This window comes from Spinacia oleracea, chromosome 2 (assembly GCF_020520425.1).
Source record: "Spinacia oleracea cultivar Varoflay chromosome 2, BTI_SOV_V1, whole genome shotgun sequence".
NCBI lineage: Eukaryota > Viridiplantae > Streptophyta > Magnoliopsida > Caryophyllales > Amaranthaceae > Spinacia > Spinacia oleracea.
The window spans coordinates 2872802-2887298 of record NC_079488.1 but is presented as its reverse complement, the minus strand read 5'-3'; the positions used below and the strand labels follow the sequence as shown (position 1 = coordinate 2887298).

The window sequence follows — 14497 nt, the reverse complement described above, 5'->3', positions numbered from 1 at the left end:
GCCTCCCCTCTTCATCTTCATGCCTTCTCCGATGTCGATTGGGCGGGTGATCGAGATGATTGTGTTTCTACTGGTGGCTATATTGTTTACTTAGGTAAAAATCCTATCTCATGGAGTTCCAAGAAACAAAAATAAGTAGCAAGATCATCCACCGAGGCCGAATATAGGTGTGTTGCACAAACTGCAGCCGTACTAGATTGGGGCAGTCATCTTATGCATGAATTAAAATTACCAAGTCCAAATATGCCTGTCATATATTGCGATAATATTGGTGCTACAAAACTAAGTGCAAATCCAGTATTTCAATCTCGTATGAAGCATCTTGGTGTGGACTGTCATTTTATTAGAGAACGAGTCCAAGCCGGAATTTTACGAGTCACAGTCGTCGCTAATGATGATCAGTTGGTTGACGCCTTAACTAAGCCACTACCTAGATGCCGTCTAAAGATGCTACTAGCCAAAATCGGACTTTCTCTTCCACCGTCCGTCTTGACGGGTCATGATAGAAAAAGTATAACAAGTCAAAGCTTATGCTTATTGTTTAGATATTTTCTACTTGTATTTAGTTTCTTTAAGTAGCTTACTGTTAGGAATCTTTTACCTAGTCTTCCGTCTTTACTTTATCTTCCTATTTATCCTCTTAGTTTGTTAGCTAAACCTAATTAGGTTAATGTAATTTTCTTGTATAAATGTTGCTTAAGTTAATGAGAATATACATAACTTTCCTCATCTTTGTATTCTCTTACATTATATTCATCAATATCCAAATGCATTAATCTCCTTGTTCTAAAAATCGATCATCTTTGCCTCTTTGGCCTAGACATCATCCAAAACACCCTCATGAAAGTCATGATATGTTCAACAATTCACAACATGCTTTAGGAAAATACAAATGAGTAACTGTAACCTATAAACTAGAGTTGGGTGTAGATGTCAACTAGCTTAGTTGGTACGGTCATGTGTAGTTGGTACGGTCATGTGTGAATGTGTGATTGTGGAGGTGGTACCTATAACCTAGGATGGAATCCCATCTAAATCATCACCCTTGTGGCTCCTTATATAACCACATACAAACTAGAGTTGGGTAATTCATAAGAACACCCATCACCCATGTAAAACCCATAAAACACCATCACATTACATGTAATCTCTCCCCTTTAATTTAAATTTTTCTTACCAACAGTAATATTATTATTTTGAGACAAACATCAATCCTTAATTATTATTTTTCACTATGAATGATCAATAACACAAACATCAATCCTAAATTATTATTTTAAGACAAAAATCAATCCTAAATATTATTCTTCACATGAATGATCAATAAGACAAACATCAATCCTAAATCACTATTGTATTTTTTTTAACGGCAACAATTATTGAAGAAATTGAAAGGGTATTAAAAAAGAAGATAGAAATTGTGGGAGAAATTACCTACAACTCGCCATCCACTGTAGAAAACACGATCAATCTCATGGGAATAAAATTCGGGATCAAAATACCATGAACAGGGTGGAGTTTGAGCCTCTTCAATTGGAATATTGGGATCAAATTCATGGGCAATTTTGTGGGTTGATTGGATTGATGATGAATTCGAGAGACATTTTGTGAGTTTAATGGGTGCTTGATGAATTCGATTGGGAAATCTTTCTATTTTGGGAATGAAATTGTTTCCAAAGGATTGCAAGGTGACATGATTAGTAAGTGGGTTTTGGGTAATACTATGAGTAATTGACATCAAGATTAAGAGAGCGAGAATTTGAGTTCTTGCTTGCTCATTATTTTCAGCCTATTTTCTTAAGTTGTCATTAAACGCAATTTAGAAGGTGGACCATGGTGCACATAGAGCATGGTGCACCTTAAGAACATTAGTATATAATTAAAAGAACATCTGGTTACGTAAAAAGAACATGGACATATTTTTTTTTTATATTTTTAATAAATTGTGATTTTTTATAACAAAAAAGTAAAACATTATATTGCATGTTCTTTTGTCGTAGTGTCATGTTCTTTTGTTTATGCACATGTGTTCTTTTAGTGCACATGGTGCACCATGCTCTATGTGCACCATGGTCCATAGTCCATGGATTGGTCATTAAATTAGGCTCAACATAATTGTTTTTTTTTGTTTTTTTTTTTTTTTGTTGGGAATGGGATTCGAACCTGAGACATAATATACACAGCCAACACAGGTATTCGGTCTGAACCACTAGTCTAAGAGCTTATTGATTGGCTCAACTTAAATAATATGACGTGTCACATAATCAACTAATGATGTGACCTGTCGTGTCCACATTAAAATTAGAATCTGTGGTCTAAACTGCGCACAACTCGATCACTATGTTTTTTTGTTTTTTTTACGGCTATAGCAAACAAAACTAGGGACTAAGGCCCCTTCTCTCTTGCTGAGCAAGATTATGGGTCTTACTTACAACCTCTCGAGTAGGTAGGTCACTACATGTTTGCATATGCTTATAACATAATTAGGCAGTAGGCTAGTTGACAAGTGAGTATAATTTTGCAGATTCTGCACTGCATTCGTCTCAATTGGATCTGGAGCAGATACGTTTATGACATTGGCGGGTAGTGGGTAGGTATGGATGTTAAAGTTATGCCTGTTATAGGTGGTAAGGAAAAGTTTTCACTGCATGTGACATTCGCAAGGTTGGTCGTGATCAGGTAAATTTGACGCACACTTTAACACGGATAGCGATAATCAATAAATGACCGACCTTTGCTACTTTTACTTCAGATTCATATTTTAAGTACGTTTCTTTTTCGCACGTTTAATGTATTTCAAAAAAACATACATAAATATTAAATTCTGTAGATAATATTAAAAAGAAGAATACTACACAATTGAAGAAAACAAAAGTTAAATCCTTGAAAAGTATTAGTGAGTGACACATCTATGTAGTACTCCTTACATACTACAAACGCACACAGCCAATTATTGCACACCACACATATGCACAAAACTTATAAAAAGTTATTTATTTGTATGTTTCTTCCATACATGCTAATGTATAATTCCCATTAAAAAGCTAAGGGTGATAATTAAACACTCCCATGCACTCTGGCACTCTCACTCCCTCATTTGTATTATCGAGCAACAAACCACAAAATCTTGCATATATAATTAAGGCTTCCAAACCCCTATATGTATATACATTGTATTATTGGACCTTTGGAACTAGAACCTTCTTTATCGAGAGTCATAAAGAGCAATAATGTACTTAAGTCATCTCGTAATGACTAATGAGCCTTTGACATGTGTTGCGACGATCATACAGTACATTTCCAAATTCATGACACCTCAGATCCGGCAAAATACTTTGATGATCGAAAACGTTAATTTTACACCGTACCAAACCAAACAGAACCTTAATGTAACTTGGAGAAGTAGTTGCGAGGTGAAGAGAAAAACCTTTTCGGAGAGAAGATCCTCGGCGAAGCAAGAGCATCGATGGCGCGATACTCCGGTAACACGAGCCCTCGTGGGCCGACTTCATAGTTTGACCTTCTACCAGGAGTTGCATTCCCATTACCATGACTAAAAGTAGCATACTTCTTAAGGTTCTTAAACCAAGACCTCTTTTTAGAATCTTTATTATGATAACCATTAATTTTCTCACTCATATATTGCCTAACAGCATGTAACCCTAGCTCAATTACTTCCAAAGGTGGTGAAAGCAAAGGGTTTCCTTCAACCCTAAGTTTCTGAAGTTTCCGAAGACACCCTAGCGACGTTGGAAGTTCCGAAAGCTTGTTGTAGCTCACGTCGAGTTCCACGAGCGACATTATTAAGCCTATCGAGTAGGGTAGTTCGACGAGGTACTGGAAGTTCTGGCTCGCGTTGAGGACTTCGAGGTTAATTAGGTTTTCCATGTCTTCCGGTAGCGCGCGGAGGCAGTTTAGACGTACGTCGAGGACGCGTAACGCCGTTGCATGGCATATTGACAAGGGTAGGAAGGCGATCTTGTTGGAGTTTACTGAGAGTTTCTTGAGGTTTTGGAGTTCAAAGCCAATTGTGTCCGGTAAAAATGTGAGTTTGTTGAAGTTGGCGTTTAGTTCTTCTAGTAATCTGCATGTACATGCAACAAGGGATAAAAGAGTTATTAATTACAATCTAAAATATACATATATAGAAATATTACCCTAACCCTAATTAGGGTAAGTAATTTAAAGAAATTGTACTCAATTCACAAAGAAAAATACACAATTAGTAAAATAAAAACATGCTAGAATCTTAATTAACCTTCTAACTATGGCACAATGGCCGGGTGAGTTCAAACAATTCAAAGCTAACTAGAAATTAAGCTATTCAGTATTAGGTTTTGTTCTCTTCACCTTATTCTTATTGCTTATTAGATCCGATTAGAAAAATCAGACTAGAACATAATAGAAAAGGCGGAAAAAATAAAACTCACAAAAGGCAATCAGAACAGACAAGAAACTAGAAAAATTAGATCAAACCAGGTGCAAAGAACAAGGCCTAATCTTTAGGGGTAGTCATACTGTCGAGGTAAATCCTTATCTAGCTGCAATAAAGATCTAATTTAGAAGAGGTTAAACGTAATTAACTTGGGCATTAATAGTGTGTTAAATTTAGACAAATTAATTAGTAATGGAATTTGGCTACTTGATAAAGTTATAAGGCAGATGATGGTTTGATTTGCCTACAAGCCCAAATAATATTTGTAAAACTATTTGGTAATAAGTCTCACATATGACCGATAGCTCAAAATAACTTATATAATTCTAATAAGATCTTTCTATTATACATTTATTCCATTCTCGATCATGATAAATTAGTGTGAAACAATATCGATTTCTCAATTTGTTCTTAGAATTATCAATTAAATACATATAAATTAGTGTGAAATGGTATCAATCTCCCAACTTGTTCTCCCGTACACATTATATATAAATCCTCAAATCTAGCTAGCACATTATAAATCCTCAAATCTAGCACATATAGACAACATACACTTTCGTAGCAACAACTAATCCTTTGTCGATTTCCATACCCCCAAATTAAATTTAAAACATCGTTTAGAAATTTAATCAGCCGACCTACCTAATAATCTTCTTAATTACGTACAATTACAAAATATAATCATTAACTCTAATTGTACAATTAGCTAGTTGTTTGATCTATTATGATCATGTGGCCACGTTAAGAACGACAATGGTCAAGATTCAAGAACCACCAACATGTTATAATACAACAACAAAACAATTAACATGACACGCTTAATTAGGTGTCGTTAATGGCGGATCTTTTCTTTGCCTCAGGTGGGCCCGCCCAGGACGAAAAATTTCATAGTGTATTTTTAGTTACTGCCCTCCATAAAATTGATGCATAATTGGTTAACTTTCATACTATATATATTGTTTCATTCTTTTACTCCCCTAGCCTCGTAAAACTGTTTAAGATTCGTCATTTCGTGTCGCTTTCTCACTTTTCCATTGTTTAATTTGTAACATTTTTAAACAAATTTAATTAGGAAATTTAGTGATTGGATACTTGGATAATGCACGACCAAAAGAATATAACATATCTATGTAACGTGATTGACTATTTGACTCACCTAATCACGTACGTACCTTTCTTTCTAACACTAATATCTGTCATTTTAAACCTAGATAAATGTGTGTGTATTGTCTTACAAATTAAGCTTATCTGTTTTATTTAATTGATTTTTCTTTATTTGGATAAAGGTTGAATTATTCAAGAGGAATAGTAATTGTAGGTCATTGATATTATCTTTAAAGAAAAATATAATTCTTATAATCAATGGTGTGTGCAAAATATATATTAGATTTCGATTATGATACGGTTTATCCTGATATGTGATATGCCTATTACTCAGTATTTAGACAATGTATGACCAAGTGTAAGGTGGTTTCATGAAAAGAGAAAAACGTACCAAAAACAAAAGAGATGGTAATATTTCTTATATTTGATCGAAATCTCACATAGGTCAATTATGCATGGCCCGATTTAATTAATTATCAAATGAACTAAACGGTGGTAAATAATATTTATCTAATCGAAATCTCACATAGGTTAATCACTTAATCATGCATGCTCCACTTAATTATTAATTAGCAAATGAACTAAGATGTGGTAAATATTCCTTATCTGGTCGAAATCTCACATAGGTCAATCATATATATATATATATATATACATGTCCGACTTAATTAATTAATTAGCAAAAGAACTAAGAGGTGGTTAATATTAATTAGAAAATATCATGGGGGCAAAACTGTGTGTGGACTCTCCCACCCCTCTACCAAATATGGATTAGCACTAATGATAGTAATCAACACCTTAATGACAAGATTTAATCAAAATCAAGCATTAATCGTGCAATCCTGTATTTGATTACTTCATACGATATACGATTAAAAAATACCTAGTTGTCGTACATACTACATAGTATAAGGCAGCCACAAAAGATTGACGTGGACATTTTCAATTACACTTGAATTTTATTCTAGTCAATCCACCACAATATCTTGTTTAATTGGTAAGGTATTTCTATGAATAGTTTTCTTGGTCAACCCTAATCAAGGAGTACGTACGTATAATAATACGAGAAATAGATACGGAGTACACAAAATCAATTGTACAAGATACTTACTAATTACTATGTCATATTGTCATGTTCTGTATATTACTAGCACTAATTAATTAATTATCAGACCGCCTTATACTTATTTAATTGTCGGATCATACTCGATAACGTGTTAGGTGGATATAAGTGGTCTGGTATTTGGTATGTGGATGAGTTGCATAATGTCTGACAATTATCCAACTGTCAAACGGTCTTTTATAATAATTTGCATTAATGAGATTAAATTAAACTTTAAACGTAGTCTTAAGAGGATTTGGGTAGTATAAATTCTTAATGATAGTAGACAATACCCAATATTCGATATTTATAAATTTTATACACCGAATCATATAATATGAAAAATATACTACTCCGTATGTGCTTATACGTATCCCTTCGGAGTTGGGACAATGTACAACAAAATACTTAATTAAATTTAATTAATGGTATACGGAATTAGAGCATCTCCAATGGTTGTAGCTAGGGACTAGCTTGAAATTTATAAAAGTTTCAGGCTAATAGCTAGACCATTGGAGTGAAAATAATAAATTAGTTTGGCCAAGCAAATTAGCTTAAACAAGCTAATTTGCTTGACAACTAGCTACCAAATGTTGTCAATTAATTAATTGACAAGTGGGCCAAATGGGACCAATTTAAATAACAAGCTAGTTGCTAGTCATTGGAGCAAAAATTAGCTAGACAATGAAATAGCTTGAAATCTTATGTGGCATAACAAGCTAATTGTCAAATTAGCTTACCATTGAAGATGCTCTTACGGAGTAGTATAGGTACGTAATTTGCATGTGCAAGTAACTTAATTAGTTGGTAGGACAAAAAATACAACTTATTAATTAAGCAATGGCATAATTAAGATTTTATCGTTATTGATAATTGATTAACGACTAATGTCAATTATAATCATACAAATAATATCTTACAACTAACGGCAAGTAGACATCAAGAAAGTTCTTGTTGGACATTGATATTAGTTTGCTGGCTTTTATTAAACGAATGAAGGGTTTTTTTGTATAAAAAAATACTTCATAAATTATTCATACATTTCCTTTTCATAATATATTCAGAAAATGATGTTAAAAATTACTCTCTCCGTCTCTTTTTGTTCTTTACGTTTGGTATTTTTTACGCGTTTTAACGATTAATTAATTTGCATCGGGATTCCTCAATTTTTTTATTTAAACAAGATGATTTACAATGTTTTCACTTTTATCAAAAATCTGATATTGGGAAATGAGAAAAATTTAATGTCCCTGTGAAAAAGTGTGAGAGATTAAATGACCCAATAAATTTAATTGGTTAAAATAATAATTTGACACAAATTTTGATAGAATACTAAGTCATTTATGTGATAATATAAAAGGAAATATAAAAAACATTTTGAAATACCCAAAAAGGAAAACATAAAGAACAAAAAGAGACGGAGGGAGTAATTTTTGAGATCATTAATTAGTACTACCTCCGTTTCGCAATAGATGCATCATTTAATTTCTTTTTTCACGTATCCCAACATACTTCTTTGAACAATAATATCTTTAATTGCGCGCGTGTAAGTAAAAAAATTATAAAAAAAAAAATTGATATTTGAAATCCTCACATTAATAAGAATTTAACAAGATTTCACTTGACTATGTTTGTTTTTACATAATGTGAAAGAATAATTGTCAAAGTTAGTTAATGAATATTGTCCAAAAGAGAAACGATGCATCTATTGCGGAACGGAGGAAGTACTACGGAATCTCTAAGTTTTTGAGATCATTAACAATTAGGGACTACGACTCTTGTATTTAACTTATTTTATCTGAACTTGTATCATCTGAACCTAAACCTATCTGAACTAATATTAACTTATCTGTGTATGAAAAAACTTATATACAAAGTATTTTATCTGCAATAAACTTATTTGTGTGTTAAATGTATGAAAAAAACTTATTTTTTCTAAACTTATGTTAACTAAAATAATCTGAACATATATGAACTTATCTAAACTTATTTTGTCTGAAATCAGTTAAAATAGGTTGAACAGAACAGAGCATACGCAATACTCCGTAATTTTTACTTGTATTTTGTACTCCCTCCGTATTTTTTTAAGAGATACACTTGGTCGGGCACGGGTATTAAGAAGAATAATTGAATGAAATAAAATAATAAAGCAAGTGGGGTTGGATAGATATTTTAATAATTAAATATGTGGGGACCATGTCATTTTGGTGGGTGGAGGGTGGGGTGGGTTTATGAAAATATTTGTTTAATAGGATGGTGGGTGATAGGGTATATTAGATGTATTATTTAATTGGATGGTGGGGTTGATAAGTTACTAAAAATGGCAAGTGTATCTCTTAAATAAATACGGCCGGAAAAGGCAAGTGTATCTCTTAAAAAAATACGGAGGGAGTATGCGCTACCATGTTTAACGTTTGAAATCAATATTTTTTTTTTTTAACGTCATAGTACACAATTTGCATGCGGATAAATCTAGATACAAGTACATAAACCTAAATTGGTTTTTTTTTTTTTGGCTAGCAGGACAATGCAATTTGTAAATGAGGACGGATTCGAACTTGTGACTTAAATTTGTTTATGAGCAGAGCTCATGCGTGACACTTGACTCAAATGTACAAAAATAAGAGTACCATTAAATTTGTTTCAACGACATTAATTTATTCTACTGCTATAACATTGCACTTAAGAATTAGGGAAATTTGTAATTTAATGATCATTAAGAAATACTCCGTAATAATTAATTGAGAAATAAACGAAAAATAGAGTAAATTAGTGGGGAAAAATACCTGCAATTCTCGATAGTTCTGGGGATCGAACTAAGAAGGTTTCCTGAAACATTTAAGATCTTGAGTCTCGATAAACATCCAATTGAATTGGGTAAAGAAGTGAGTTGATTTGAGTGTACATCCAACACTACTACATTCAGCAATCTTGCTATCATTGATTCTGGGATATTCTGTAAAATTAACCATTTTATAGATTGTAATTAAGTTTTTAACCAAGTATAATCGATCATAATTATAAACTACGGAGTAATATAATTAACTATCAAAAGTTTTTGCACGCACAATGCGGTACAATAGATTTATTGTACACCAGAATAACTTTTATTCAGTTTATTGTGACTTTTATCATGTTTTGATTAACTTTTACATTATGAACAAAAATTGATGGATAATCATTTTAAAGGGTTAAATGGTTTCCTTTATGAATTATTAGTGATTTTAAAAGAATAATTTTTAATAAAATGAAAAATTTTACATTATATGGGTTAACTTTTGCTTCGATGTAAAATATTTAATATACACTACCTTCAAATTAAAATTTGTGGTTACTATTCTTCTTTTCACATATTTTCTAATTTAATTAAGACAATCGTCACCTAAGCTAATACAAAAAGAAATTCTAGTTTCTCAACCATTGATCTATCAAATAAACCATTCATTTCTTTTGCAAAATGGAAACTACGTTCTTCCCTTTCATAATGTTTTCCATATTTTAAATCTTTCAACTATTTAGAATTTAAGAAAATATATTAATTTATTCCTAATATATAAGATTAAAATTATAGTCACGTATGTTTTATTTCATTCATTTCAATCAGTATTTTAAGAATATTAAATTTTTATAATTTTATTGATACAAAAATGCAGATATTTGATAAAAATAAATGTACAATAACGTATGTGTACCGTCAAAAAAGAAAGAAAAAAAAATCGAATGGACGAAATTTCTATGGATTAAAAGTCAAAAAAATGTACGAGTAAAGAAATCAAATTTCCAAAGAATATACGAGTGTGTTAAATTCCAAAGATTAAAAGTCAAAAAAATTGTACGAGTAAAGAAATCAAAATTCCAAAGTATATACGAGTGTGTTAAATTTGAAAAAGGGATAGATAGACAAATGGTGACATCCTTTTAATTACTTGGATATGATATAAATAGCAATCGTAGTCAGACTTTAAATTTGAAGGTTGATCAAATTAATTAAACTCCAAGAAGTGGTTCCATTCTAGCTACTTTCTAGATGGTGACAATCGTCACTTTGTGACCTTGTATTACAATTTTACTTTTAGATTTTTGAGATCAAAGGTTCATTTAAGAAAACATTTATAACTTAACTTTTTTTTGGGTTGGTACTTGGTAGTAGATGGGTCTTAAAGCTCTGCTCTGTTCACATTATTTTCACTTATTTCATGAAAAATAAGTTTAAATATGTATTTCTTCCGTCTTTTAATACTCGCAACGTTTGTTAGTTTCACGCATGCCAATGCACAACTTTGATCATTTATATCTTAAATTCTCTTTATGCAAAAATTATAAAAAGTTGATATTTTGAAAATACATATTGAGACGAATCTAATAAGATCCCACATGACTATGTTTTATCTTATATAAAAACAGTACGAATAGTCAAAGTAGATTATATGAATAGTGGCAAAAGTCCAAACGTTGCGAGTATTAAAAGACAGAGGAAGTATAAGTTTAGATAAGTTTAAATAAGTTCAGATAAGATAAATTCAGAAAAAATAAGTGAAATTCAGGTGAATCGAACACTTTCTACTAATAAATTAAACAAATATTATTATGTAAAATGTTAGTATGGATTTGTAGCAATGAAGTATTAAATATTAACTTTTTATACGAAGTAATTTCTTTTTTTTCTTTTTGACATGTGCCTCATACGAAGTAATTTTCTTTTTACATAAGTATAAATATTGATGGTCAAAGTTATATATTGGTAAATGTAAAAGTCAAAGTTTTGTGTAACTATTTTGAAACGGATAACATAATAGTGTTTATAAACGGATAATTAGAGCTGGCAATGGGTTGGGTTGGGTCGAAATCAGGTTGACCCATTTATAAACGGGTTGAGATTTTCCCAACCCAACCCGACCTGTTTAATTAAACGGGTTGAGATTTTCAACCCAACCCAACCCAACTATAAACGGGTTGACCTGAAGTTGACCCGTTTAATTTTTTTTTCCCACTTTTAATTATAAATTGATTTGATTATAGAATTGCGAGGTGATTTTGTTATGGCATATCTCATTGCAAAAAGTAATTTTTCAATATGTATTTGACATGAATCAAAACGTCAAATAATTATTCAATGTTGAAGGGAAAATGAGAAATAAAATCTTTCAAATCACATTATACATATATATATTACATACTTGTTTGCACTTAAACGGGTTAGACGGGTTGTTTTCGGGTTGAAAATTTCAACCTGACCCAACCCATTTAATTAAACGGGTTGGGTTGGGTTGACCCATTTAATTAAACGGGTTGAAAATCTTGACCCAACCCTTTATTATTGGGTTGGGTTCGGGTTGGGTTGGTGGGTTGGGTCAATTTTTGCCAGCTCTACGGATAATTATTATGAAATGATTTCCATAATAACATGAAATTCTTTCCATCTTATCACAAACTATGTTTGTATTTAAGGACTAATCTCCTATGTATATACTTTGTTAGGAGGGAAGTGACATGTGGCATTCAAAAGATGTCAAGTCTCATACTTTAAAATAAAATTAATTTTATTCAAATCAACATTTAAAATGCTAAATTGACAAAAAAAAAAATAAGACAATTTGTTGGAGTAAAATTAATTTATTTTTATTAATTCTTGTTATGTCATCATATATTCCAATAAATTCTCCAAATTTTATGTTTAAACTAGCTAGTTAACTCACAATAAAACATAACAAAAAGTTGCATTTCTCTTGATTAAAATTATATTTTACAAATCGCCAAATTGCCAACACTTTAAATTATAAAACCAATTTAAAACGAAATAAACATAACCACCAATGTTTTTGTCTCCATCTAAATTGAATAATCAAGTTTTAAAACGGGTCTTTGGTAAGCAAATGGTTAAAAACTTAAAATAAGTGAAAAGAGGTGGGAGGTTGATAAGCTTATCACTTAACACGATAAGCAAATTGTCATTTTCTATGTCAATTTAGCATTTTCTTTTCACTAATATTAAGTTGGCTTCTTCTCCCGTTTACAATTTCCATATATATTTTATTCCTATAATTTTATTATTAATACTCTTATACGCGGTGACAATTTGAATCATCTTTTCGGATGAAATACAACTGTACAAGTGATCCTACACTATAATATCAAAATATTTCCTCTGTTTTCTTCTAGTTGTAACGTTTTGACTTTCACGTTAGCAAATATCTTTAATCATTAATACTTGAAATGAATTTCTTCACATGCATGATGCATTATAGGCTAACTATAAAATCTTCTTTTCAGATTGCACTGGTTTAATTTTTACAGACATTTCAAAGTAGTATACCAATAAATCCAAACCCAAACAACTAATTATATATACAATCAATTTAAACAAACAATTAACTAAACGATAAATAAATTAATACTAATAATCACATAATTTAACATAAAAATAAAAAAAGGAAAATGTAGAAGAAGAGAAAACATACCTCAAGATTATTGTTGGAAAGATCAAGTTTGCAAATGGAGGCAAGATTAATAGAAGGATTAGGGAGAGAATCAAGAGATTTTCCACTTAAATCAACAATCTCAAGCCTTTCTTCTTGATGATGATCATTTGAATTATTATGATTATTATTATTATTATTGTTAGTTGTTGATGATGATCTTGATCTTTTTGAATCCTTCATAGTAATCTTCCCATGATTAATATTATTACTAATAGTATTATTACTATTAATAGTAAGATTATTGATCAAGTGATTGTTTCTCCCATCGAATCGCCTTTCATACATCATGATTATGCTCTAATTAATCACTCTTTAATCACACAATTTATTCACAAGAGTGAAACTTTGAGAAAGAAAGTAAGAAAAATGATGATATTTTTTTAGTTTTTTTTATTTTTGGAAAGAGAAATAATGGGTGTTAAAGAAGAAATGAGAGTTAAAGAGTAGAAAAGGGAGAGCAATGGCTATATATGGAACAATGTACGGAGAAAAAACAAAGGGATAGATTTATTTATAGACACGTGGTGTTGACGTTTGAGCCGTATGGGAAAAAGCAAAGAGAAGTACAAAAGGATATACGGAGTAGTACTATTTTTTTTTTGCTTTTAGGGTTTTATTTTTTAACTGCCCGTTTCGAAAATTATTGCTTATTAGATCAGATCAAAAAAAAATATCAAATCAGAACATAATAGGTTAGAAACACACTCATGGATAACATTCAAAAATTATTGCTTATTAGATCAGATCAAAAAAAAATATCAAATCAGAACATAATAGGTTAGAAACACACTCATGGATAACATTCAAATCACGTCAAATCATAAACTAAATAGATCAGATCATACCAGACCAGACCAGATTTCTCCAGACTAAAAAATAGATAATATATCAGATCAGAACAGATGAAGAAAACATGGCAATATAATCGTCCGAATAAGGTAATTGCACGATGTGGTCTAGGTTCATATTTAGGTGATGAATTGATGACTCATAAGCTTTTTGGATTGAGTTTGAGTTGAGCTTGTTAAATACCGAATAAGGTTATAAATTTGATGATTTAGGTAATGAATCATTATCTTTAAACTGTTTGTGATTTTTTATTCAATCCATTTTTTTAGTTACGTGCTCAAAATATTAATTAAAATATTGATTGTAATGGTGACAATCTAATTGTTCAAACTAGCTTTTGAGCCCGTTCATAGAACGGGCCGTTGTATAGTGGTTGTTCAGATGTCTTTTGAAGTTTTAATTAGTGAGTACTTCTGATTTTTTGGTAATATATGAATTAAATAGAGGTGCAATTTGAAGGTTGGAAAAATATAAAAATTATATGTTGAATAAATATTGGATGTTAAAGGGGTGGAGTGGAAGAAA

At 31.1% G+C, this 14497-nt stretch overlaps 2 protein-coding genes across 3 annotated transcripts in view; both read right to left on the bottom strand.

Annotated features, from left to right (window-relative positions):
- LOC110805105 (choline monooxygenase, chloroplastic-like) overlaps nucleotides 1–1791 on the bottom strand; it is a 29692-nt gene extending 27901 nt beyond the window's left edge. For both annotated transcript variants that reach the window (XM_022010721.2, XM_022010722.2), the window contains exon 1: nucleotides 1435–1791. In XM_022010721.2, coding sequence (XP_021866413.2) covers nucleotides 1435–1738 — 304 coding nt within the window. In that variant the 5' untranslated portion in view covers nucleotides 1739–1791. The remainder of the gene's footprint in view (nucleotides 1–1434) is intronic.
- Nucleotides 1792–2969: 1178 nt separating this feature from the next.
- Nucleotides 2970–13604, bottom strand: LOC110805112 (plant intracellular Ras-group-related LRR protein 6). The gene is made up of 3 exons (XM_022010732.2): nucleotides 13103–13604; nucleotides 9431–9600; nucleotides 2970–4084 (listed from the first exon to the last, which is right to left on the bottom strand). Exons 1-3 carry the CDS (start codon nucleotides 13409–13411, stop codon nucleotides 3385–3387), a joined length of 1179 nt encoding a protein of 392 aa, XP_021866424.1. The 5' UTR covers nucleotides 13412–13604; the 3' UTR covers nucleotides 2970–3384.
- Between the last annotated feature and the right edge of the window lie 893 nt (nucleotides 13605–14497).